The sequence below is a fragment of the Cricetulus griseus genome (assembly GCF_003668045.3).
Source record: "Cricetulus griseus strain 17A/GY chromosome 1 unlocalized genomic scaffold, alternate assembly CriGri-PICRH-1.0 chr1_1, whole genome shotgun sequence".
NCBI lineage: Eukaryota > Metazoa > Chordata > Mammalia > Rodentia > Cricetidae > Cricetulus > Cricetulus griseus.
Window position 1 is genome coordinate 207189090 of NW_023276807.1, and position 24629 is coordinate 207213718.

General features: G+C 43.9%; 1 protein-coding gene across 1 annotated transcript in view; it reads left to right on the forward strand.

Moving 5' to 3' along the window:
* Nucleotides 1-950: 950 nt before the first annotated feature.
* Rpgrip1 (RPGR interacting protein 1) overlaps nucleotides 951-24629 on the forward strand; it is a 56863-nt gene continuing 33184 nt past the window's right edge. The window contains exons 1-11 of the mRNA XM_035453089.1: nucleotides 951-963; nucleotides 1578-1691; nucleotides 4057-4198; nucleotides 7007-7224; nucleotides 9323-9422; nucleotides 10708-10830; nucleotides 14411-14516; nucleotides 17352-17375; nucleotides 18037-18183; nucleotides 20270-20343; nucleotides 22827-22969. Of these exons, the coding sequence (XP_035308980.1) occupies nucleotides 951-963; nucleotides 1578-1691; nucleotides 4057-4198; nucleotides 7007-7224; nucleotides 9323-9422; nucleotides 10708-10830; nucleotides 14411-14516; nucleotides 17352-17375; nucleotides 18037-18183; nucleotides 20270-20343; nucleotides 22827-22969 (1204 nt within the window). The remainder of the gene's footprint in view (nucleotides 964-1577; nucleotides 1692-4056; nucleotides 4199-7006; nucleotides 7225-9322; nucleotides 9423-10707; nucleotides 10831-14410; nucleotides 14517-17351; nucleotides 17376-18036; nucleotides 18184-20269; nucleotides 20344-22826; nucleotides 22970-24629) is intronic.

The following is a 24629-nucleotide window of genomic DNA, read 5'->3' on the forward strand; positions in this document are numbered from 1 at the left end:
GGCTTTGACAGAGAGTTTAGATTTCATTCAAAGTTACTGAAAACTCCCTGGGAACTTTTAAGCATCATATTATACATGTGGGTTAAAGTCGCCATGAATGCTTTAGGGAGAACTAATAGAGATTAGAGAGGGAAAACAGGGAGAGCTTTAGGAAGACATGGCAGTTGAGGAAAGACACACAGATGCCTGAGTTAACACCGTTGGAGATTGTGAACTATTACTTGAGGAAGAAACCAGAGGACATGCTACTAGATGAGGGAAAGAGAGGTCACAAGGCTTTGGGACTGCTAGGATGCCAATACCACACATAGAGACAGAAATAGAGATCTGAGAAATGAGAGTTCTTCTTGAGTTTGAGATATACAGGAACCATGCAAGTTAAGATACTTACAAGACATCAAGTATCCTGTGAGGGTTGAGGCTGGAGACCCTCTCCAGACCCTCTTCTTTTTTTTTTTTTCCCCTGAGACAGGGTTTCTCTGTGTAACAGCCCTGGCTGTCCTGGAACTGGCTTTGTAGACCAGGCTGGCCTCGAACTCACAGAGATCTGCCTCCCAAGTGCTGAGATTAAAGGCATGCTCTACTAACCCGCCCAGCTTTTTAAAAAAGATTTATTTTTTTTATTTATACAGTATTCTGCCTATATGTATGCCTCCACACCAGAAAAGGGCACCAGATCTCACTATAGATGGTTGTAAGTCACCATGTAGTTGCTGGGAATTGAACTCAGGTCCTCTGGAAGAGAAGCCAGTGCTTTTAACCTCTGAGCCTTCTCTCTAGATCCTCTGTTTTTCTTTTTTTAACAATGTCTTGCTCAATTGCCCAGACAGACTTCAAACTTTGAATCCTCCTGCCTTGGTCTCTTAAGTGATGGGATTGCAGGTTTATACCACCATACCTCGCTTAATTTAACTTTCTTTGCCTTTTTCCCACTCTCCAGGAGATAGTACATGACTAACATTGGTCAGTATTCTGTGTCTGGTCCCATCACAGTAGCTAGGGGGACTAGGACATAAAATATAAATTGGTAAGAGTTAGCCCCTGCAAACAAAGAGGAGAGGATTTAGAGGCCCATTTCCCAGAGAGAAGGGTTGGTCATTTGCTACCAGGATGAGCAGATACTTAAAATTAATAAAAAAAAAATAATAAAAAAAATTAATTTTAATTTTGATTTTTTAAAAAAGATTTATTTATTTATTTATTTATTATGTATACAATGTTCTGCCTACATGTATACCTCCTGAAGGCCAGAGAGGACACCAGATCTCATTATAGATGGTTGTGAGCCACCATATGGTTGCTGGGAATTGAACTCAGGACCTCTGGAAGAGCAGGCAGTACTCTTATCCTCTGAGCCATTTCTCCAGCCCTAATTTTAATTTTGAATAAATGATATCATATTACTGATTGCATGGCCTTAGAGTTGCCCACACCATCACCATCACAAATGTAACTAGGATGTGTCACAAAAGTATTTAGTGTCACAAAAGTATTGGAAAATTCCTACTACAATTTAGGAAGAACCTGCAGAAGACAGTCTGAAGTTATAACTTCATAAAGACTTTTCCTTTATTTAGTGTCCTCTAGGATCTCTTACAGTCCGATAACTGAGGTGATAACACATCTACTGGACCATATACCAGAGGATCTGCCAGTTAGAGACACAGATGACTCCATTCACCTGTTGGAAGGTAGGAGTACCCAGTGCCGAGGTGTGGATGTCTTCACTGAGTGTCCCGGTGGGACAGCCCTGACAGTCTTTACAGTGGCAACTGTTTTCTTCCAACCCTTTTCTGAAAATTTCTTTTTATTTAAATACTTATTTATTTAACTGTATGGACATGCACATGTACACATACCTGAGTGTATGTGCTCGCCACATGCCTGCAGGATTGTACTTATCAGATCCCCTCGAACAGGTGGGTGGTTGTGAGCCACTATGTGGGTGCTGGGAACTGAACCCGGTTCCTCGGCAAGAGCAGTCAGTTCTTTTAACCACTGAGCCACTTCTGAGTCTTGTAGATTTTCTTAATAGTTTATTCTGATTCTGTGTGCTATGTTTGTGTGAACATTTGGGGAGTGCACACTAGAGGCCAAAGGACAATCTTGGGTGTTGGCACCTTCCACCTTTTGTTTTGGGACAGGCTCACTTACTGGCTTGGGATCTGACTGTGTAAGGTAGGCAGCTTGCCTGTGAGCTTTCGGGTATCCACTTGTCTGTGCCACTGCTGAGGTCACAGGCACATGCCTGTGTGGTGCCTGACCCTTTGTGTGGGTTCTGGAACTCTCAGATCCTCAGGCTTGTGAGATATGCACTTGGCACTTTCCTGACTTGATGCATCTCCTCAGCCACTGAAGTTATTGTGTTGTTTTCCTTTTAGTTAATTTAAAAGTGAAACGATTTTATTAGTGAATGAAGCCAATGAAGTCCTGCCATCCTTGTGGTCCTAGATGCCTCAGCCTCCAGTTCAAGAGGAGCCTGGAGAAGAAGAGCTGGGCGTGTACTCTGAGACAGAGTGCCCCTGGAGTTCTTATAATAAAGATTCTCTCCTGAAGTTGGAGATGTAAAGCTAATTATCTCCTCCCTAGACTCCAGGAAAGCCAGTAATGGACTAGGGCATTTCAGTCACTTCCCCACGTGGTTAGTGTTTCTGGCTCACCAAGCAGAGATGCACAATCTAAGAGGAAATGGCTGGACCACACTCAAGCTCCCTCTGTGGTGATTAAAAAACAAACAAACAAACAAACAAACAAACCAAAAAGACCCGTTCTTGTCTTCCACATTTGTATATTGGAAGCTCTTCTCAAGCATGCTGTTTGTTGTTGGTAGCCACGCTGGGCGAGGGCTTCCAGTCCCTCTCCACTAGCTTGTTTTATATTATTTTTTGAGAAAAGGTCTCACTGTATTACTATGGCTGGCCTGACCTAGAACTCACAGAAATCTACTTGACTGTGCTGGGACTAAAGACATGGCCCCTCCCCCAACACCCCACCAGGCTCACTACACCATCTTGATGTAGTTTTTTAAGTTTCTATTCGGTTGCTACATCTGTACTTTAGAGACAGAGACTGTAGAATTACAAGGTCAGGGCTAGCTTTTGTTACAGAGTGAGACCTTATCTCAAAAAACAACAGACAGGGTCAGGGAGATCTCAGCAGACAAAGGCACTTGCCACAAAGCCTGCCTCCTGAGTTCCATTCCTAGTTTCAAAGTTATAGGCTGTTGTGAGCTGCCCAGCATGGGTTCTGGTAACAGAATTTAGGTCCTCTGCAAGAGCAGTGTGCTGTTAAATCCTGGGCCATCCTTCCCATGTGCACCCCTCCACCATTTTTAAGGATATATAGCTATATACCTATATCTATGTGTTTGGTTTTTCAATATAGAAATCCTCTGTGTATCCCTGGCTATCCTGGAACTCACTCTGTAGACCAGGTTTTCCTCAAACCATAGAGATCCACCTGCCTCTGCCTCTCAAATGCTGAAATTAAAGGCATTCGCCATTACACCCAGCTAGCCTATAGGACTTTTTTTTTTTTTTCTCTAGACAGGGTTTCTTAGTGCAACAGTTCCTGCTGTCCTGGAACTTGGTCTGTAGACCAAGCTGGCTCATAGAGATCTGCCTGCCTCTGCCTCCCAAATGCTGGAATTAAAGGCATGTGCCACCAACGCCCAGCAAGACTTTTTTAAAGAAATATTTATTTATTTTTATGTGCATTGGTGTTTTGCCTGCATGTATGTCTATGTGATGGTCTCAGGTCCCCTGGAACTGGAGTTACAGACAGTTGTGAGCTGCCATGTGGGTGCTGGGAATTAAACCTGGGTCCTCTGGAAGAGCAGCCAGTGCTCTTAACCCCTGAGCCATTTCTCCAGCCCCCACTTGTCAAGACTCAGGAGGCAGAGGCAGGTGGATCTCTGAGTTCGAGGCCAGCCTGGTCTACAGATCAAGTTCCAGGATAGACAGAGCTACACAGAAAAACACTATCTGGAAAAACAAACAAAATAAAATAGAATAAAGAAACAAGACATGTAAAATATTCTCCAACTACTCTCTTCAGGGACTTCAGGTAAGAGTGTGAAGGCCCAGTCACAGGTGGGCAGGATGAGCCAGAAGCAACTGAACTACAGACTCTTTCATCTTCACGAGAAGCCCGTATTGGTGAAGGAACTTCCTCCAAAGCAACGAGATAAAAGCAAAAGGTACCCAGAGTTCTTATACTTTCAAAAGCTGTGTCTGCAGCAGATTGGCTACATACTAAACCGAAAGGATTATATTTTCCTCAGATGTCTATACCAAAAATGACTCAAACATCAAGGATGCCGGGCTCAAAAATATTTTTGCAAACAGTATTGCTTTATTGTTTTTCTACCACACACCTCATAATTTAACCCAGCACAGAGCAGTCCAAGTAACCTGGTGATGGCATATCAATGCACAGAGCAAAAGACTCAACTCGGCAGGTTCCTGTTTGGCTGAAAGGGAGAAGATGGAGACAGAGTTAATGGTAAAATCTTGGCAGAACAAGGGGGTTAGAGGTATGAAAAGGAAGTTTTCTTTTGAAAAGTAAAGATCAATCGGCTCTTTACTGCATGCAGGCACCTTGTGTGTTCTGTACACACATGAACTGAATTACTATTAAATCTGTTGACTCATTTACTAGTGTGTCTTAGTTAAGGTTTCTACACCATGACTTGACCATGGCAACTCTTATGAAGGAAGACATTTAATTGGGGTGGCTTACATTTTCAGTCTATTATCATCATGGTGGGACATGTGGCATGCAGGCAGGCATGGTGCTGGAGAGGTAGCTGAGAGGTCTACATTTTGTACAGGCAACAGGAAGTGGTCTGCAGCACAGGGCATGGCTTGAGCATATATGAGACCTCGAAGTCCACTTCCACAGCAACACACTTCCTCTAACAAGGCCACACTTCCCAATCATGCCACTCCCTTTGGAGGCCATTTCCTTTCAAACCACGACATAGTGTGAAGGCAGGGTATTATTAGGACAAGGAAACCTGAAGAACCTACACAACTTGCCCATGATCACATCTAGTAAGTGGCAGAGCTAAAGCCCTTAATTCCAAAATGTTCCATAGCTTGGACTATGCCCTTTCAGTGGTGGATCTCTGGGTACACCTAAGCAGGAATCTGAGAAAGGGATGTAAGGATGGATAATCTGAAGTCCATCATTAAGACACTTTGAAGTGATACACTGGTGTCAAGGCCTTCTAGCCAAGACCAACGTTAGTGACATAGTGTAGCTGGCTTTTTTGTTGTTGGTCTAACTGGCCTGGAACTTGGAGCAGGCCCCCTTCCTCTTCACCCAAGGCTGGGATTACAGGTAGACATCACACTCCAGTGGTCTTGCTTTTTCTCATGTCTTAATATTTCTAAACAACGGTGGGGCTCAGCAGCAGTTAAATCCAGTGCTGGGATTATAGGCCTACATCACTAAGCCTGAATCAGATTAATCTTTTTTTTGGGGGGGGGGTGGTGAAGCAGGGATTTCTCTGTGTAACAGCCCTACCTGTCCTGGAACTTGACTTTGTAGATCTGACTGGCCTTGGACCCATAGAGATCCACCTGCCTCTGCCTTCAGAGTGCTGGGACTAAAGGTGTGCCTCCCTCCCCCAAACCCCCTACCCCTGCTAAGGAGGGGAGGTTTTTATTGTGAATAAGAGCAGGAACATATCTAGAAGAGTCTTAAGGCAGAGAGAAAATGAAGTGGAATGGACTCGGTCAGTTCTATCTTCCAGAAAAGCAAGAGAGCACAGGGTGATCATTCCAATTATAAATAGGAGGAGCAGCTGGAGCAGGCCTCGGGGTTGGGGGGGTGTAGAGGGCAGGATGCTAGCTAGTGTGAAGACTTTGAAATGTTGTAATAAGTACTGAGGGAGTTTCCAGGCCAGCATGGGTGGGCTTTGATAGGCAATGGCAGGTATATGTCAATGAAGAGTGTGTCCCTTCTGTCAGAGGCAAGGGAAATGACTCCTTTTGGCAGATGGGAATGAATTTCATAAGTTCCTGAGGAAGGAGTGCTGGCTTTTATCTAACTACCACAAATCCTTTCTATAGTCTAGCTTGAACGGAGCTAAGACTGTCATATCTGGACATACGGACTGCCTGAGCCAATTGCATAGAAGTAAAAACTTTACTCACATTTATTATGCCTCTTAATATTTGTTTATTTTGGGGGGGTTGTTTGTTTGTTTGCCTCGCAAGTGCTGGGTTTAAAAGTGTGTACCACCACCAATCGGCTAAAATTTGTTTTTTTTTTAAAAGGCATCATAGGTACATGCTTATAATCCCAGCACTGGGAAGAGAGGCAGGTGGATTTCTGAGTTAGAGGCCAGTGTGGTCTACAGAGGAAGTTCCAGGACAGCCAGGGCTGCACAGAGAAACCCTGTCTAGAAAAAGCAAACAAAAGATCCAGCTGTAAGACATTTTCTTAGTGTTTGATGGGGGAGGGCCCAGGAGGGTTCAGCCCATTTCAGGTGATGTCATTTCTAGCCATCCTTGATGGTCCTGGATTCTATAAAGAAAAAAAAAGAAGGCCGGCGAAGCAAGCCAGGAAGCAGCACTCCTTCATATCTGCTCCTGTAGCCCTATTTGTGAGTTCTTATCCTGACTTCCTTCAGTGTTTGACTACAATCTGGAAGCATAAGCCAAATAAAATAAACCCTTTCTCCCCAAATTTGCTTTTTTCTTTTTTGGTTTTTCGAGGCAGGGTTTCTCTGTGGCTTTGGAGGCTGTCCTGGAACTAGCTCTGTAGATCCACCTGCCTCTGCCTCCTGAGTGCTGGAATTAAAGGTGTGCACCACTACTGCCCGGCTCCAAATTGTTTTCTGGTAATGGTTTTTCATCCAAGCAATAGTTAACCCTAAAACACCAAAGCTGGAGCTAGCTCTGAGGCTAGCCCAGCTAGAATCAAGCCCTGAGTTGAACCTCAGCGTGGGTTGGTGGGTGGGTGGGTGGTGAAACCCACGTGGTCTGTTTTGCCATAGGCAGAGGAGTACTGTGCAGCAATCCACCTCTACCCAACCGGACCTGCGAGCACCTGCTGGGATCCGGGAGCCTGCGAGGCAGCCACGCTGCTCCTCGGCGCCCCTGCGCCTCTTGGTTCCCAGGAAAAAAGCGCATCTACAGCGCCGGTGTCCCTCCAGCGCGGCAGGCGGTGCACAGCCTCGAGTGCACGCAGGACGAAGACTGTCCCACACACCTGGTGTGTAACTGTAGCAGAAAACCAAGCAGAGTGAGGCTGGAACTACGCCCCATGAGCGTGTTTCTTCCCTGCTTTATTCTCTTTTTTGTTTGTTTGTTTTTTTTGTGCCCCCTCCCCCCGAAAGTGTTTCTCTATGTAGCCCTGGCTGTCCTGGCACTCACTCTGTAGACCAGGCTGGTCATGAACTCACAGAGATCCACCTGCCTGCTGCCTCCTGAGTGCTGGGACTAAAGGTGTGAGCCATGAGCACTCGCATTCCCTGCTTTTGTGTACTCACCAGCCCATGGTTGTTACCTCACCTTTCTGCCTTTCTAAAAGCCTGCCCCCCACCCCCACTCCACCCCCACCCCCACCCCCGGAAGTCAGGTACACATTTCTGAATTCACTGCTGGCATGTGGCTCCATGACAGAGGGCTTCATTGAGGCCGTAGTTTAGTCTCTGGGACAACTTAAAAGACAAACAAAACAGCAACAATGCCGGGGTAGTGGTGGCACAAGCCTTTAAAGAAAATCGACACTGCCAGGCACATTGATGTGTTCTTTCATCTCAGTGCTCCCCAGGCAGAGGCAGGAGGATCTCTGTGAGTTCCAGGCCAGCCTGGTCTACAAAGTGAATTCCAGGACAGTTAGGGTTACATAGAGAAACCCTGTCTTGAAAAACAAAACAACAACAACAAAATCAACAGCTGGTTTCAATAATCCCCACTCCATATCCAGAGTTAAGAGGCTGCAGGATTTCTGATAACTTGGGTCATCCTGCCCTATATAGCAAGTTCCAATCCAGCCAAGAGTCTGTAGTGAGACCCAAGTCTCAAAGAATAAAACTAAAGGTGAACAACTCAGTTTCCAAAGGAATTTGCCAGAGACAAGCAGAGAGTAGAAACAAGTTTTATGGGTGGAGCCGACAGCTGTCTAGAAAGAAGGTGAGTTGAGCATTGATTATGTTTAGGTGTGAGGGTCTGACAGCCGGCATGTGGCTGGGAAGCCAGGGCTTGCAGGACACTGGGCCTCTGTGCTTTGATTTTGGAAAAGAGGACTCCTTTGAAACCATGACCATGTTTAAAGGCCCTTTTCCCAAGAAAACTTGGCATACACACAAATTCCACACAGTTCTGTAGGCTCAGCATTTCACTGTGTACAAACAGCCCTGGCTGAGGTCTAGAAGCCAGACAGCAAATGATCAAGGTAGAGTATACTTTCTCTTCGTGGACTCCAACTGGTTAAGTCTGAGGTCTGTCTTGGGCCTCAACAGCAGCCTCCAGAAGACAACTAAGTCTCCAGAAGGACCTAAGTTAGTGAGGAGAAAATGCTCTCATTTTGTTGCTAAATGCTCATTTGGTTTTTTTTTTGTTTGTTTTTCAAGACAAGGTTTTTCTGTGTAGCCCTTGTTGTCCTGGAGCTCACTCTGTAGACCAGAACTCAGAGATCTGCCCTGCCTGCCTCTGCCTCCCAAGTGCTGGAAGTAAAGTTGTGTGCCACCACTGTCCCAAAATACTCACTTGTTTTGTGTAGTATGGTTCTATACTTTCAAGTCCTATATTCCATATAAGAAAACCTTTGCAAAAAACAGCTGAAAAAATAGTCTAAATTTTACTCCTGAGCCAGGCATCCCATTTGTTATCAAAGCACTCAGGAGGCTGAGAAAGGATTGCTACCCAGTTGCAGGCTGATCTGGACTTCAGAGTGAGACCTTGAATTAAAAAAAAAAAAAAAAAAAAAAAAAATGGCTGGGAGTGGTGGAGCCTTTAATCCCAGCACTTGCAGGACAGCCAGGGCTACATACAGAAACCAAAACAAACAAATAAAATGAAATAATATGAGTACATTTAAGCATGACTGAGCATCTGTTATGGACCAGGTTAGGGCTGGATGCACGGGCCCTGACTTGGACCAGCTTGAATACCCACTCACTGAAGATATTTGCAGTTGTGATTTTATGTATGAGGATGGAAACACCTTTGTGGCTAATTGTCACATAAGGATCTCCCTCAGGTCTCAAGGCTCACAGAGGCTAACACTTGATGTTCAGGTTTTCGTATGTGGTGTTCTGGAAGGTACTGTGGCTACATCTCACATCTTTCTCTGCCTGAGCTTTCAGGGCCAAAAGACAGGCACAGCTATACATCACCTCCCACATTCAAGGGCTATTCGGCAGATGAATGCAACAGAATGGATATAACCAGTGAACCCAGCCAACTGTGAGTTCCTCTTTCGAGTCCCATGTTGTTACCCAAGAAGCCCTAGTTGGAAATATATCATTTAAGTATCAGTAAGTGTGGCTGATTTCCAGGATAATCAGAGAAAACAAGTGGTAGCTGTAAGTCAAATTTCAGTTTCTTTGTTTAAACATACTATCATGAGCCAAGAGGATGAGTATTCCTTTAGTCCCAGCATACCTGCACAGAGACAGGGGGAGCTCTGTGAGTTCCAGAACAGCCTGTCTATACTAGTGAGGCCCTGCCAAAATTTACATTCATATTTACATTTTATGTTTTTTTGTATTTATTTATAAAACAAGTATTTCTCTGCCTGTCCTCTGAGGAAAAAAATAAAAGCCCTTTTCACAATATTAATCCTGAAATTTGCCAGAAAAAACAGTTTCCATCATTTTGGCCAGATTTAAGCAAGCTCTTATTAGAATTTTAAATACTGACCAAGATGGAATTTGGTCAGGACCATCATCTGGAAACTCTCCAGGTCAGTGGCCCCAAGACACATGTTGGCTGGGCTTATAAGGCCACACCATACTTCCCTAAGAGGCTTTGTTTTTTGTTTTGCTTCCCTGAGACAGGGTTTCTCTGTGTAGATTTGAAGCCTGTCTTAGAACTCAAACTGTAGACCAGGCTGGCCTTGAACGCACAAAGATCTGCCTGCCTCTGCCTCCCAAGTGCTGGGATTAAAGTCATATGCCACCACCACTGGATAGCTTCTTTATTTTATTTATTTATTTATTTATTTATTTATTTATTTATTTTTATTTTGGTTTTCCAAGACAGGGTTTTTTTTTCTGTGGCTTTGGAGGCTGTCCTGGACCTAGCTCTTGTAGATCAGGCTGGTCTCGAACTCACAGAGATCTGCCTGCTTCTGCCTCCTGAGTGCTGGCATTAAAGGTGTGTGCCACTACCGCCTGGCTGGCTTCTTTATTTTTTAAGAACTACAACTCCCAGAATCCCAGGAGGTTACCTGGTCCTTGGGCAGGTGAGGCTTGTAGGTTAACTTCGGGTCTAACTATCTAGAGTGTTCCCCTTTCCTTTTAGTTTTTATCTCCTATGTTGACATTTGCAGGTTATATTTTGTAAGATTACTATATCACTAAGGTAAATGATTTTCTAACTTTTTTTGTAAGTTAACTGAGGTTCTATGCCCTAGAAAAGTTTCTACATCTCCCTTTTGTGTTTAATCTTCCTCTAATTATAACGGCATCCTTTTTATCACCCACGTCCTGATTCAGACTAAATTCATTGGTCTATGTATGTTTAACAGTGCTCCCATTATGATTACTACACAAGTGGACGAGCCTCCCGGGTCTCCTGAGAGAAGGCCCAGAGATGCAAAGCTTGCACAGACAAGCCCAGTGGAGTGTGCTCGGAAGGCTGCAGAGCTTCGGTGAGAGCTAGCGTTCAGTGCCTCAACCCATACTGAGCAGAAACAGTTAAGGATTTTGTTTTGTTGGATTTTGACAGCTTTTCTTCACCCCTGAGGAAAAGAGACTATTTAGGAATAGATTCAGTCTGAGACATAAACCTTTAATATCTAGTGTTAAGTCCTCCAATTAAGAGGCAGGTGGGCTAGGCTTTGTGGTGTACACCTTACTCCCGGCACTCAGGCTGGTGGATGACTGTTGGAGGCCAGCCTGGTCTACATAGACAGTTCCAGGGTGACACAATGAGACTACGTTTAAAGAGAGAGGAGATGGGTAGGGAAAAGAATGAATTTCTCTGTGTAGCCCTGGCTGCCCTGGAGCTAGCTTTATAGACCAGGCTGACCTTGAACTCAGAGATCCACCTGCTTCTGCCTCTGTCTCCCAAGTGCTGGGATTAAAGGTGAGTGCCACCATTGCTCAGCCCGAGACATTTTTTAAAAATTTATTTAACTTCATTTTATGTGCACGAAGGTATCAGATCCCCTCAAACTGGAGTGACAGACAGCTGTGAGCTGCCATGTAGGTGCTGGGAATTGATCCCCGGTCCTCCCGGAGAACAGCCTCTTAAACCCTAAGCCAACTCTCCAGCCCTTCCACCCAAAATTCTTAAAGAATTAAAAAAATATAAAAAGAGGTAGGCAGGCCAGGCGGTGGTGGTGCATGCCTTTTATCCCAGCACTCAGGAGGCAGAGGCAGGTGGATCTCTGTGAGTTCGAGACCAGCCAGGTCTACTAGTTCCAGGTCAGCCTCCAAAGCCACAGAGAAACCCTATCTCGAAAAACCAAAAAAAAAAAAAAAAAAAAAAAAAAAAAAAAAAAGAGGTAGGCAGAATATTCATTCCTTTACTGAGATAATGTGCTCCCCTACCCCCTGACTCCCCCTCTTAGTGCTGTTTCTTGAAGAGCCCAAAGCATAACTTTGGCTTTTCTTCATTCCATCGTTTTTCTAAGCAGGTTTGCCTTGGCATATTGGGCATCACTGTTTCTCTAACGCCTCCTCCCTGGCTGACCTCTATGACACCGCCCCCCCCAGACAGGGTTTCTCGGTGGCTTTGGAAGCTGTCCTGGAAGTAGCTCTTGTAGATTAGGCTGGTCTCTAACTCACAGACATCTGTCTGCCTCTGCCTCCCGAGTGCTGGGATTAAAGGCGTGCACCACCACCGCCCGGCTTCTATGACCTCCTTTTTAATTTAATTAAATTTATTGGGAGTTTGATCCCCTGGAACTGGAGTTACAGATGGTTGTGAGCTGCCATGTGGATGCTGGAATCCAGCTCCTCTGGACGAGCAGCCAGTGTTCTTAGCCACCGAGTGCTCTCTCCAGCCCCCCATGCCCTCTTAACTCAAGTTGGCATGGTGTGTTTTTCTTCTCTCCTCCAGTCTTCCCCTTTGGGCAGTTGCTGAGATTTCCAGCTTGCCTTCCCTGAAGCATCTTCCCTTTAAATCCTCATAAAATTGTCCTCACACTGAAGAAGAAAGGAATGAAGGAAGAAAGTCCTGCACGAGCCCATCCCACCTTTAACAATATTTTACTTTTATTATTGTGTGTGTATGATGTGTGCGTGTAGGTGTTCTAATGCACAGGTACACAGGCATGTGATGGCACACGTGTGCAGGTCAGGAGACAACTTTATGCAGCTGGTTCTTTTATTGCACAGGAAGTTCCAAGAACTGAACTCAAGTTGTCTGACTTCTGTGGCAAGGTCTTTATCTGCTGATCTAAGCATTGTGGATTTAGCTCAGGGGAGAACCCTTGCTCAAGGGCTGAGATGGCTTTGCCTCTGACTTTGGGGTGCTGGAATTGGAGGTAAGACTCACCACACCCAAGCAAAGGAAAAGAAAAGACGAGGGGGATCAGTTCAGTCAGTGAGCTGCTTGTCATGGAAGTATAAGGACCAGGGTTTGGAACTTCAGCAACCACTGGAAAGCTGGGTGTGGCAGCATGTACAATCCCAGCACTAGGGTGTTGGAGACAAGGGGCTCCAGAGAGCTCATTTCCTAGCCAGGTTCTGTGTGAGAGACCTTGTCTCAACATATAAAGTGGAGAGCAAATGAAGAAGATACCCAAGCATCAACCTCTGGCCTCCACATGTGTGTGTGTGAGCATGAGTGTCAGAGCACAAACATACCACGTGGAAAATGGACTGCATTGCTCAGATCAGTTTCTTAGTTTCATAGCAAAATTGAGCAACAAGTGCCACATACAAGTCTCCACAGCCTTTGCAGTTTGTTTTACTTGAAATTTTGATTTAGATTCATTTATATTTTATGTGTATGAATGTTTTGCTTGCATATGTGTCTGTGTACCATGTGAGTGCCTGGTTCCTGTGGAGGTCAGAGGCCTAAGGGGTTGTATCTAGCTACCACTTGAACCCCGGTCCCCTGTAAGAGCAACAAGTGCCATTATAGCCAAGCCAACTCTTCAGCTTCTCTTTATTTTTCAGATTTATGTATTTTATGTATGCAAGAATGTTTTGCCTACAGATGTTAGTGTACTATGTGTTTCTGGTGCCAGAAGAGGGCGCCAGATCCTTTGGAACCGGGGTTGATGGCTGGTTTAACCTAGGACTAAAATCAGTGCTTCCCAAGGGCCTTCATTAGGAAAGTTAACTAACAGCCGGGATTGATGGTACATGCCTTTAATCCCAGCACTCGGGAGGCAGAGGCAGGTGGATCTCTGTGAGTTTCAGGCCACCCTGGTCTACAGAGTGAGTTCCAGGGCAACCTCCAAAGCAATACTGAGAAACCCTGTCTTGAAAAACCTAAATAAATAAATAAATCAAATATCCAGAAACATCATCCCCTAGCTTTGGAAATAATAATAGCTGTAATTTGTCTCTATATTCATGTTTCTGAGGAAATCAGGCATATATTTTGTTGGACTCTGTAAGATTTCTGAGAAATTGTGAGAACCGTAATTAAAAAAAAATAGTTACTATGTTTTCTTTTCTTTTTTTTAAAAGATTTTATTTATTTATTTATTATGTATACAACATTCTGCTTCCATGTATATCTGCACACCAGAAGAGGACACCAGACCTCATTATTGATAGTTGTGAGCCACCATGTAATGTAGTTGCTGGGAATTGAACTTAGGACCTCTGGAAGGGCAGTCAGCCCTCTTACCTCTGAGCTATCTCTCCAGCCCCTGTTACTATGTTTTCTTAGAACTCAAGGTTTAAGGTTAATGGTCCTCAGATATCAACTGTCATAATTAAAAACAGGAGGAAAGTGGGGGGGCTGGAGAAATGGCTCAGCGGTTAGGAGCATTGGCTGCTCTTCCAGAGGTCCTGGGTTCAATTCACAGCAACCACATGGTGTCTCACTACCTGTGATGAGATCTGGTGCTCTCTTCTGACACACAGACATACATTCAGGCACAACACTGTACACACACACACACACACAAAAAAAAAAAAAAAAAAACAGGAGGATATTTTGCAGACTGTTTCTACTTCCGATGTGTCAGGAGGAAACAAAATAGACAAACAACAGTCTGAGGTACCGGGCCCCAGATGGAACAGTTTAGTGTCTTCTATTTACAGAGCTTCTATTAAGGAGAACGTGGAGCTGATTCGACTTAAGAAGCTCTTATATGAAAAGAATGCCTCACTGGCAGCCACAGAAGCCCGATTAACACAAGTTCAAGAGGTGAGCTGCCATACTCAGCTGTGCTTTGCAGAGAGGAAAAAGCTAATTAGTTCTTACATGACGTTCATTCCCTAGTACTGCAAAAAGGGGAGGGGGTGTTACTAAAAAACAAACAAACAAACAAAACTAGATGGGCCATGGTGGCGCACATCTTTAAATCTCAGCACTGGGGAGGCTGAGGTGGATCTCTGTGAATTTAGGTCAGTCTGGTCTGTAGAGAGAGTTCCAGGACAGCCAGGAACTGAAAAAACAAAAACAGCAAAACCCAAAACTCCGTTCCTCCTCCTCCTTTCCCTCCACTTTGTTTTTTTGTTGTTTTTTGTTTGTTTGTTTGTTTGTTTTTTCGAGACAGGGTTTCTCTGTGGCTTTGGAGGCTGTCCTGGAACTAGCTCTTGTAGACCAGGCTGGTCTCAAACTCACAGAGATCCGCCTGCCTCTGCCTCCCGAGTGCTGGGATTAAAGGCGTGCACCACCAATGCCCGGCTTCCTCCACTTTGTATCTATGCCTCTATTTGTAATGGACCTTTATTCTGTAACAAAGGCCAACTAAAACTCACTATGTACCTCAGGCTAGCCTCAAACTTGCACAGTCCTTCCTTAGAGCCCCCAGTTCTGGGATTCCCAGTGTGTCCTCCACAGACAGCTGTTTTTTTTTTTTTTTTTTTTTCTGTCTTACATATGTGAGATCATAATTCAATACACTAAATTACTTGTCTAAGATTATCTAATTTACAGGTGATATTCAGGGTCAAACCTTGCAAGTCTATTGTTTTCTTAAGTCTATTGTTTTCTCTGTATTTCTATGTTACGGAAAAGACTCAGGCTCTTGCCTGAGTGGAATTTGGCAGGGTTAACTTGTGTCAGGGTTCAGGTCCCAACCAAAGGGATCAGAACCAACTGTTACTCCAGTTCCAGAGGATCCAGCTCCCTTCTGGCCTCTGCAAGTACCAGGTATGCCATGGTGCACAGACAGACCTGCTGGCAAAATACCTATATGCATACAATAGAAAATAAACTTTAAAACATTCTACAAAAGGGTAAATACAAGGATATCTTCGTCAACTAAATTCTGAAACATCAGAAGAATGTCATGTGGCACCAAACTTGCAAGGAAAGGAAAAAATTTCTAGGGAGGTGAGTGTAGACACACTGAGGTTTATGTCTTAGAACCTGTCTGTTGGGGACTTAGGTCTGAGCATGTAGACAGTGAGTGGGCGGCTGGAGAGGCGTTTTGAACAAGCTGATCGGAAGATCAACTTCTACCCTCCAAAAGATCTCATAGCCTTTGAAAAGCATGGCATTTGAAATACATTTTAGTACATAAAGAATTTCTTTAGGAAAATGGCTACAAAGTACCAATAGTTACTAGGTATGTAGTAGACTTTTTTTGTCTTGTTTTTTTTTTTTTTTTGAAGACAGGGTTTCTCTCTGTAGCTTTGTAGCCTGACATGGAACCCACTCTGTAGACCAGACTGGCCTCAAACTCACAGAGATGGCAAAGGCATGTACCACCATCACCTGACCCGTGGGAGATTTTTTTTATATTGTCTTGAAATCTTGAGATGTCTCAAGAATTGCAATATCTCAAGGTGATCATCAATAACATAATAAGTCTGTGGTTCTCCTGGACTATATGAGATCCTGTCTCAAAAAAACAAACAAAAACTAAACAAACCAATCCAAACCAGGAAGGGGCTGAAGAGATAGCTCAGAGGTCCAAAGAACTTCTTGTCTTGTAGAGGAGCCAGGTTTGATCCTAGCACCCACAAGTAGGCTCACAAGTCTTCCTAACTCCAGGTCCAGGAGATTTGATGCCCACTTCTAACCTCTGCAGGAACCAGGCACATATGTGGTGCACTTACAAATATACATGCAAAACACACATACACATAAAATAACTAACTTTAAAAAGAAAATTTTGGGGCTGGACAGTTGACTCAGTGATTAAGAGCACTGGCTGCTCTTCCAAAGGGCCTCGGGTTCAATTCCCAGCACCCACATGGCAGCTCACAAGTGTAACTCCAGCTCCAGGGAATCCAACACCCTTACAAAGCAAACATGCAGGTGAAACCCCAACGTACAGAACATAAATAAATCTTAATAAAAATGCAAAGTTACAGGAGAACAGAGTAAAGCTAGGATGGCTGATACAGACTGTAGACACAGAAATTCTATAGGATTCCAGGACAGGAGAACCACAGATATTAGATGAGGACCCAGCGGGAGAGAAGCCTGCAGAGAAAGGGAACTTTGGTAAGTCCAGGACATAGAAGAATGGGCTCCGCCGGGCGTTGGTGGCCCCAGCACTCGGGAGGCAGAGGCAGGCGGATTTCTGTGAGTTCAAGGCCAGCCTGGTCTCCAGAGCGAGTGCCTGGATAGGCTCAAAACTACACAGAGAAACACTGTCTCGAACCCCACCCCACCCCCACCCCCGCAAAAAAAAAAAAAGAAAAAAAGAATGGGCTCTGTCCCCAAAAGAAGAGAGGATGAGGGCAATGGAGAAATGGGAGGTGGCCTCTGAATTTCTGCTTTAGGTGAGCAGATGTGGTCGGACCTTTCTGACATGGGTGCTCTGCAGAGACATATAATGTATCTTTTCTTTTGCCTTTCTCTCTTTTTGAAATAATGTTTCACTGTGTAGCCCTGATAGGCTTGGAACTTTCTCTGTAGACCAGACTGGACTCAAACTCATAAAGAGCTGCCTGCCTGCCTCTCCTCCCAAGTGCTGGTATTCAAGGTGTGGATACCACACCCAACTATATTTATCTTACAGAGATGTCAAGTATCTCATAAAACTGGTGAGTTGGTAAAATAATACTTACTTTTTTCTTCCAGGCATATGAAGACTTGCTCCAGAAGGTAATTTCTTTTGTTGTCTTTTGAATAGTAGTACTTTTTCATCAGGACCACCAGCCCACAAAAAATGACCCAGGGACTTATCATTAATTATGAAAGCTCAGCTAATTTATTGTTATTATTTTTTCCACCCTGCCACCCCATCTAATTTATTATTTTTAAGTGTTATTTTTCTGTGACTGTCTGTACCCATTTTCTTTTCTTCAGCATCTAAGCACATTTTAAAATGTACATCTGTTAAGAGATTTTCTTGGTCTGAACCTGACTTTATTGCATACCTGCAGTGCTCTCTGAACGGTTTGGCCAGATATGGTGTTGGAGAGGTTCTACATCCAGTTCTTCAGGGAGCAGGAAAAGAGAGAGAGCCACTGGGACTAGCTGGAGCTTCTAAACCCCAAAGCCCACCCCCAGTGATATACTTCTCTCACAAGGTCATATTCACTCTAACAAAGCCATACCTCCTAATCCCTCTCAAGTAGTACCATTCCCTGATGACCAAGCATTCAAAAAAAATATACAAGCCTGTGGGGGCCATTCTTATTCAAACCACCACATGGATATTCTGGGTGGCCTCCACCTAAGAATTCTGGAGTTGCTGCTGTGTGGAGACCATTCCCTGCTGATAACTGTGATCATTCCTAGAGGAATTTCCCTTTGTCCCCAGAATCAAGGAATATTGAATGCCACCCATGATGCCTTCCTCAGCCAAGTGAATGAGCTCAAAAAAGAGCTGACAGAGGAGAGCAAGAAGGTCATGAGCTTGAAGACACAACTGGAAGATGTGTCTATCTTGCAGATAACTCTGAAGGAGGTAAATACTAGTAGTGAAAAGAAGCCATCAAATGTGCCATATTCCCAGATTGGGAGCAGCTCAGTTGTAGAATACTTGCCTAGCACATATAAAGGCCTGGATCTGACCCCATCAGTGCATAAAAGCAGGTGTGATGCTAGGCATAGTGTCACATGCCTTTAGTTCCAGCACTTGAGAGACAGAGGCAGGGGGATCTCTGAATTCAGTCTGTCCTGATGAGACTCTGGCTCAAAGCAAAACAGGTAATGACATACATCTGTAATCTCAGCAGTCTAAAAACAAGGTGATGACATGTTCACAGTCTTCTTTTGATGTATAGTGAGCTTGAGACCAGCTTGGGCTACATGATAAACATACAAAAATAATTGTATGTGCTAGGCCAAGGCTGAGGACCTGAGGGGGGACTTTTTTTTTTTTTTATGAAAAACTGCTGCAATCTAACTTCAGGATGTTAAAAGTGTGCATCATAGCAACAATCTGGATATTCCATGAGAACATTTGTTTTACATCTATTGGTGTTTTGCTTGCCTGTCCAGGATGTTGTGGTGTGGGTCCACAAGGGTTCACCAAAAGAAGACTCAGAGAAACTTTTTAGAATAAACTTAGCCTTTCACAGCTGCAGGGATCTCCAGCCTTGATGGACTGAAGCAAAGCACCTAGCTTAAGCCCAGAGCATTTTTATTTTTCTCTGAATTTGATTACCATATGCTCAGAACAACTTGAATGAAGCTTCCAAAAACACAATGCCAAGTGCAAACTCTCCATTCATCAGGTATCCCAGTTTTCAGGTTTCCTGACCCAAGTTTTGCATAGGCTTTGTATCCTTGGGGAACTCTCAGACAAGGTTTACATTGGGTGACAAAAAGTATCCCCTCAACAAAGGATGGATCAGGGTAGGTGCTAGCTCTCTGGAGCTAGGCCAGGTGTAGGTTAGGGCTAGTTGCTAGCACTCTCTGTTACACTTGTCTGTATGCCTATATACCACATGAGTGTCTGGTGTCTGCTGAGGTCAAAGAAGGCATTAGAGCCCCTAAAATGACGTTACAGATGTTTGTGAGCCATCATGTGGGTGCTGGGAATCAAACCTAAGTCCTCTCGAAGAGCAGCTAGTGTTCTTAGTTGCTAAACTGTCTCTCTAGCCCAGTTACGTATTTTTTTCCTATGAGAACAGTGAACCTCCAAAGTGGTTAAACCACATAGTTTAGATCATGACAACATTTGAGAATTTATACTTGTCTATTTTCTAGAGTCTGTTGTCCTTTTTCTTTTGTCTTTTTTTTTTTTTTTAAGATTTATTATGTATAGTGTTCTGCCTGCATGTATGCCTGAAGGCCAGAAGAGGGCACCAGATCTCATTGCAGATGGTTATGAGAGCCACTATGTGGTTGCTGGGAATTGAACTCAGGACCTTTGGAAGAGCAGGCAATGCTCTTAAGTTCTGAGCCATCTCTCCAGCTCCTTCTTTTGTTGTTTTTTTGAGACAGGGTCTCACTGTGTAGCTCTGGCTACTCTGAAATGCACTCTGAAGGCCAGGCTGGCCTCGAACTCACAGAGATCTGCCTGACTCTGCCTCCTGAGTGCCAAGGTTAATCGTTTGCTCCACCAGTATTGACTGTTCCTTTTTTCCTTACATTTATTCATTGTGTGTCTGTATGTGCAAGTACATAGACCGCAGCTCAAGTGTGAAGGTCATAGGACAGTTTTTGAGTTAGTGTTCTCTTTCTATCATGTGGGTTCTGAGGGTCAGATTCAAGTCAAGGGTTGGATTGCTGAGCCATCTCACTGTCTACTTTTGTCTTTTACAATGCGTTGTCACTTCTCTGATGGTAGGAACACAGATCTTTTGTTTGTTTGTTTGTTTTTGTTTTTTGAGAGTTTGATTGTGTGACCCTGGAGGTCCTGGCACTAGCTCACTCTGTAGACTAGGCTGGCAGCGAACTCAGAGATTTGACTGCCTTTGCACTGGGATTTAATGTGTGCCACTTCCAGGTCAATCTCTCAAATAACACCTTGTAGAACCAATCTAGAAAAGCCGATGCCATGGAATACAAAACCAGCATGGTCTCAAGGATTCTATCATTTTTAGTTTCAGGTCAGAGTTGAAGATTTGGAAAATGAACGAAAATTGCTAAGTGACAGTTATGACAAACTCTTAGAAAAGTAAGTACAACATCTTGTCCCAGAACACTGCTTTCTATAAGAGAATTATGGAACCTAACAAATTTTAAACAGACTGAACAGGCATGGTGGCACATGCCTTTCATCCCAGCATTCCAGAGGCAAAGGCAGGCAGAGATGGAGGCCACAAGGCCAGCCTGATTTACAGAGTGAGTTCCAGGACAGTCAGGGGTGTTTATAGAGAAAACCTGTCTAAAGAACAAAAGAAAATTTAAAAAAAAGAGAGATAACAATAATGTTCAAAGGGAAGGCAAGTTGTAAACAGGTGTATTAACCCTGCCCTGGCTTGTGCGTTTTTATATGTTGAGACTATGTGAAGTAAAAGGGTACCTTCACTTTCATTTTAGGTCTTAGGTCTTTTATTCTCTCTCTCTCTTTCTTCCTTTCTACTGCCTGGTGATGGTGGTGGTAACACATGCCTTAATCCCAGCCCTCAGGAGGCAAAGGCAGGCCAATCTCTGAGTTAGAGGCTAGTCTGGTCTATAGAGTGAGTTCCATGACAACCAGCGATACACAGAGAAACCCTGTCTTGAAAAAACAAAATATTTTTTTACTTTATTTTATGTGTCTGGGCATGTTGCCTGCACGTGTGCCTAATCACCACCTGTGTGCCTGGTGTCTGCTTCTGGAGACTAAAAGAGGGTGTTGGATCCCCTGGAACTGATGGTCATGAACCACTATGTGGGTGTTGGAAACTGAACCTAGGTCCCCTGGAAGAGCAACTGGTGTTCTTAACTGCTGAGCTATCTCTCTAGCTTCTTGTTTTAATTTTTCACAATAAGCATATACTCATGTATTAATTTTGTAATTAAAAGGACCTAGCTGGACCTTGTGGCACAGGCCTGTAATCCCAGCTACTCAGGACCTGAGCCAAATTGATCACAAGTTCAAAGCCTACCTGGGCTACAGAATGAGTTTGAGGACAACCTAAGCAACTTAATGGGACTCTGTCTCAAAACAAAAATAGAATGATGGCTGGGGATGTCGGTTAGTGGTAGAGCATTTTCTTCACGGGTGAGGTCCTGGGTTCAATCCCCAGTTTTTTTTTTAAAGGTACATAGAATTTTTTTTTTTTTTAAAGCAAAGTGCCTTTTGCCCTGGTATAAGACAGCGAAGGGAGCTGGGAATGAGATCCTGCACCTGTAATCCCAGGATTTAGGAGGCTGAGGCAGGAGAATCAAAAGTTTCAAGCCAGAAAAATAATGAGGCCCCACTGCAAGAAAGAAACAAAGCAATAAAGAGCAAGAAGTGGATTGGGGCTACAGGAGAGTCTCCTGGCAGCATCTGGCTCAGGTGATGATGAAGGTCTCCTGTGGCATTAGCTGCTACTGGTCATTTTATTACTGAGAATATTTACCATGTTCTTGGGTCTTGAGGTGATGTATAATGCAGTAAGGGAAGGCTCTGAACTCTCTGTATATCCAAGAATGACCTTGAACTTCTGCTCTTCCTGCCTCCACCTCCAGAGTACTGGGATTACAGGTATATGCTGACATACTTGGTCTATGCTGTGCCTAGGACTCAACTCAGGGTCTTGTCTACTCGAGGCAAGAAAACTTTTTTTTTTTTTTTGAGGGTGGGCACAGGGTGTTGGGGTTAGAGGTGTGTGTGTCACCACTGCCCAAGCAAGTTGTTTTTATATGACATTCATTCAGAAATAGGGTTTTTTTGTTTGCTTGTTTGCTTTTTTGAGACAGGGTTTCCTCTGAATATCCGATGTCTGCTGTCCTGGAACTCATTTTCTGTAGACCAGGCTGGCCTTGAACTCAGAGACCCACCTGCCTCTGCTTCCCACCCACAACTGCTAGAATTAAAATGTGTGTGCCTCAATTGCCAGAACATGGTGTTGTGTTTTGTTTTGTTGTTTTTTGTTTGTTTGTTTGTTTTTTTGGTCAGGAAATTTCTAATGTCAATGTCATTCCATTTGTATGAATTACTAAGACCTAGCCTTGCATGTTCTACATTCAAGACAGGTCTAATAGCTAAATAACCATGGAGTGGAGGGACAGAAGTTGAAAAGCTTGTTTTGTCTTTGAGTGTAGTGAGTAGTTTAAAGGCCCCGGTTCTCTAAAGTGGTCATTGGCAAAGGTAGATGAGGGGACAAGGTGAGAAAAGAAAGTTCTTGTTTCTCAGTTCTAACTCAGGGAGTCTCAGCACGCCTCAACATACGGGCTGCCTAAAGAAAGCCATCGTGTTGGAGAAGTTCCTTGAGGAGTGAATGACTGGGGTGCTAGCAGAGTGGAACCCTAGAGACTTGAGTAGAAGTGACACTGAGCAACTCCTCAATGCCACCCAGAAGTTCCAAAGCAGTTGGCAAATGACAGTTACAAATAAAGCTGGGGCGGAAAAAAACATGTGGAGAAAGGAATGATCAACTAGGTCCCAGAGATGCTGAAACTGTGTAACAAAGACGCCGTAGCATACTCTTTTGAGGGTCCACCTGACACCGAGCCTCCACTTTTCAGCATGCCTGACAGCAGTCATCAGCCTCCCTGGAGCAGTGAGCAAGCCAAAGAGCAGATACCGATGCCAGCCTGCCCACTGCAGAGCCAACTGGACACTGGGATGGAGGAAACAGAAGTCTTACTCCAGGCAACCAACGAAATAGGTGGGTCAGGCCTGAAAGAGATTTCTCACAAGCAGTACCCTCTATGTCTGGCTTGGGAAATGGGAATTTGGGCCTCTACCTCTCCAGTCTCTCCACATGACGGCGTATTTTGTGGTTCATCAATGACTAGAACTAAAACATGGGCAACTAGGCCTTATTTAGCTGGAAAGGCATGGTACCTACATACATCATTGTACATCTCTTGCAATTTGGGATGATGTCAATTTTTTAATTTATTGTTTTTAAGCATTCATTTTATTGATCATGCTAAAAGCAAATTTCTCACCCCGTGAGGTGATGCACGACTTTAATCCCAGAGCTCCAGAGGCAGAGATAGATCTCTGAGTTTCAGGACAGCCTGGTCTACCTAGTGAGTTGCAGGACATCTAGGGCTACATAGTAAGACCCTGTCTCAAAATACCAAAAAGGAAAGAGAGAGAGAGGGAGAGGGGGAGAGAGAGAATTTCTCTGTTTTTTTGTTTGTTTTTCAATTTGGTCATTTCTGAGATGTGTGAAAAAAAATCACTCTTTGTTTTTATTTTTATTTATTTATTTATTTATTTATTTTTACCCGATGTTTAAATTTGAGGATCAAGTAGCTCTTGATTGGTTTCTGGGTTTCTACTACCATTTCAGTTTCTGTCTCTTTTTTCCATTGATTCAGTGCTGGGAATTTAATGGAGGGCCTCATACATGTTAGACCCGTGATCTATATAGGCTCTGTCACCAGGTCCTACCACTACCACCCTTTTTTTTTTTTTTTTTTTTTGAGACAAAGTGTTACTATGTGGCTCTGTCTAACCTTGAAAACTCAATCTTTTTGCCTCTGAATTCCATATGGATTACAGGCATACATGCCCTGCCATGCCTACCTTTTAAACAATGTCACAAAGACCATGCTCTTTATCTGGTCTCAGATCCTGCTGTATAGTCTTTTCAATTTGTATTTAGATCCTAGTTTATTTAAATAAGAAAGTATAGGATAAGAAACATGACACAAGGACAATAGGGACCTTTGCCTTCCAGAGCATGGTGGGGAGGATAAAGAATTTGAAGCTAGCCTGGGCTGTGTAGTGAGACTGTCTGTCTGAAACAAAACAAAGGAACAAGAAGGAGCCTTCATGTCCAGCAGTGGTAGTGCATGCATTTTGGGTCTCTGAGTCTGAGGACAGCCTGGTTTACAGAGTAAGTTCTAGGACAGCTAGGGCTACACAGAGAAACAAGCAAACAAACAAAGCAAAAAAGAAAATATGGAAGGAAGGAAGAAAGAAACAAAGAAAGGAAGAATGAAGGAAGGAGGGAAGGAAAGGAGGAAAGGAGGAAGGAAGTAGGAAAGGAGGAAAGAAAGAAAGAAGACAAAAGAAAGAAAGAAAGAAAGAAAGAAAGAAAGAAAGCTGGGTGTTGGTGGCGCACGCCTTTAATCCCAGCACATAGGAGGCAGAGGCAGAGGCAGGTGGAGCTCTTTGAGTTCAAAGCCAGCCTAGTCTACAAAGTGAGTTCTGGGACAGGCTCCAAAGCTACACAGAGAAAACCTGTCTTGAAAAAAAAAAACAAAAAGAAGCCATAAAATAAGAAGACAGAAGCCATAAAATAAGAAAGTGCAGGAATATAACAAGCACCTAGCAGTATGCATAAAGTACAAACTAAGTCTCACAAGATC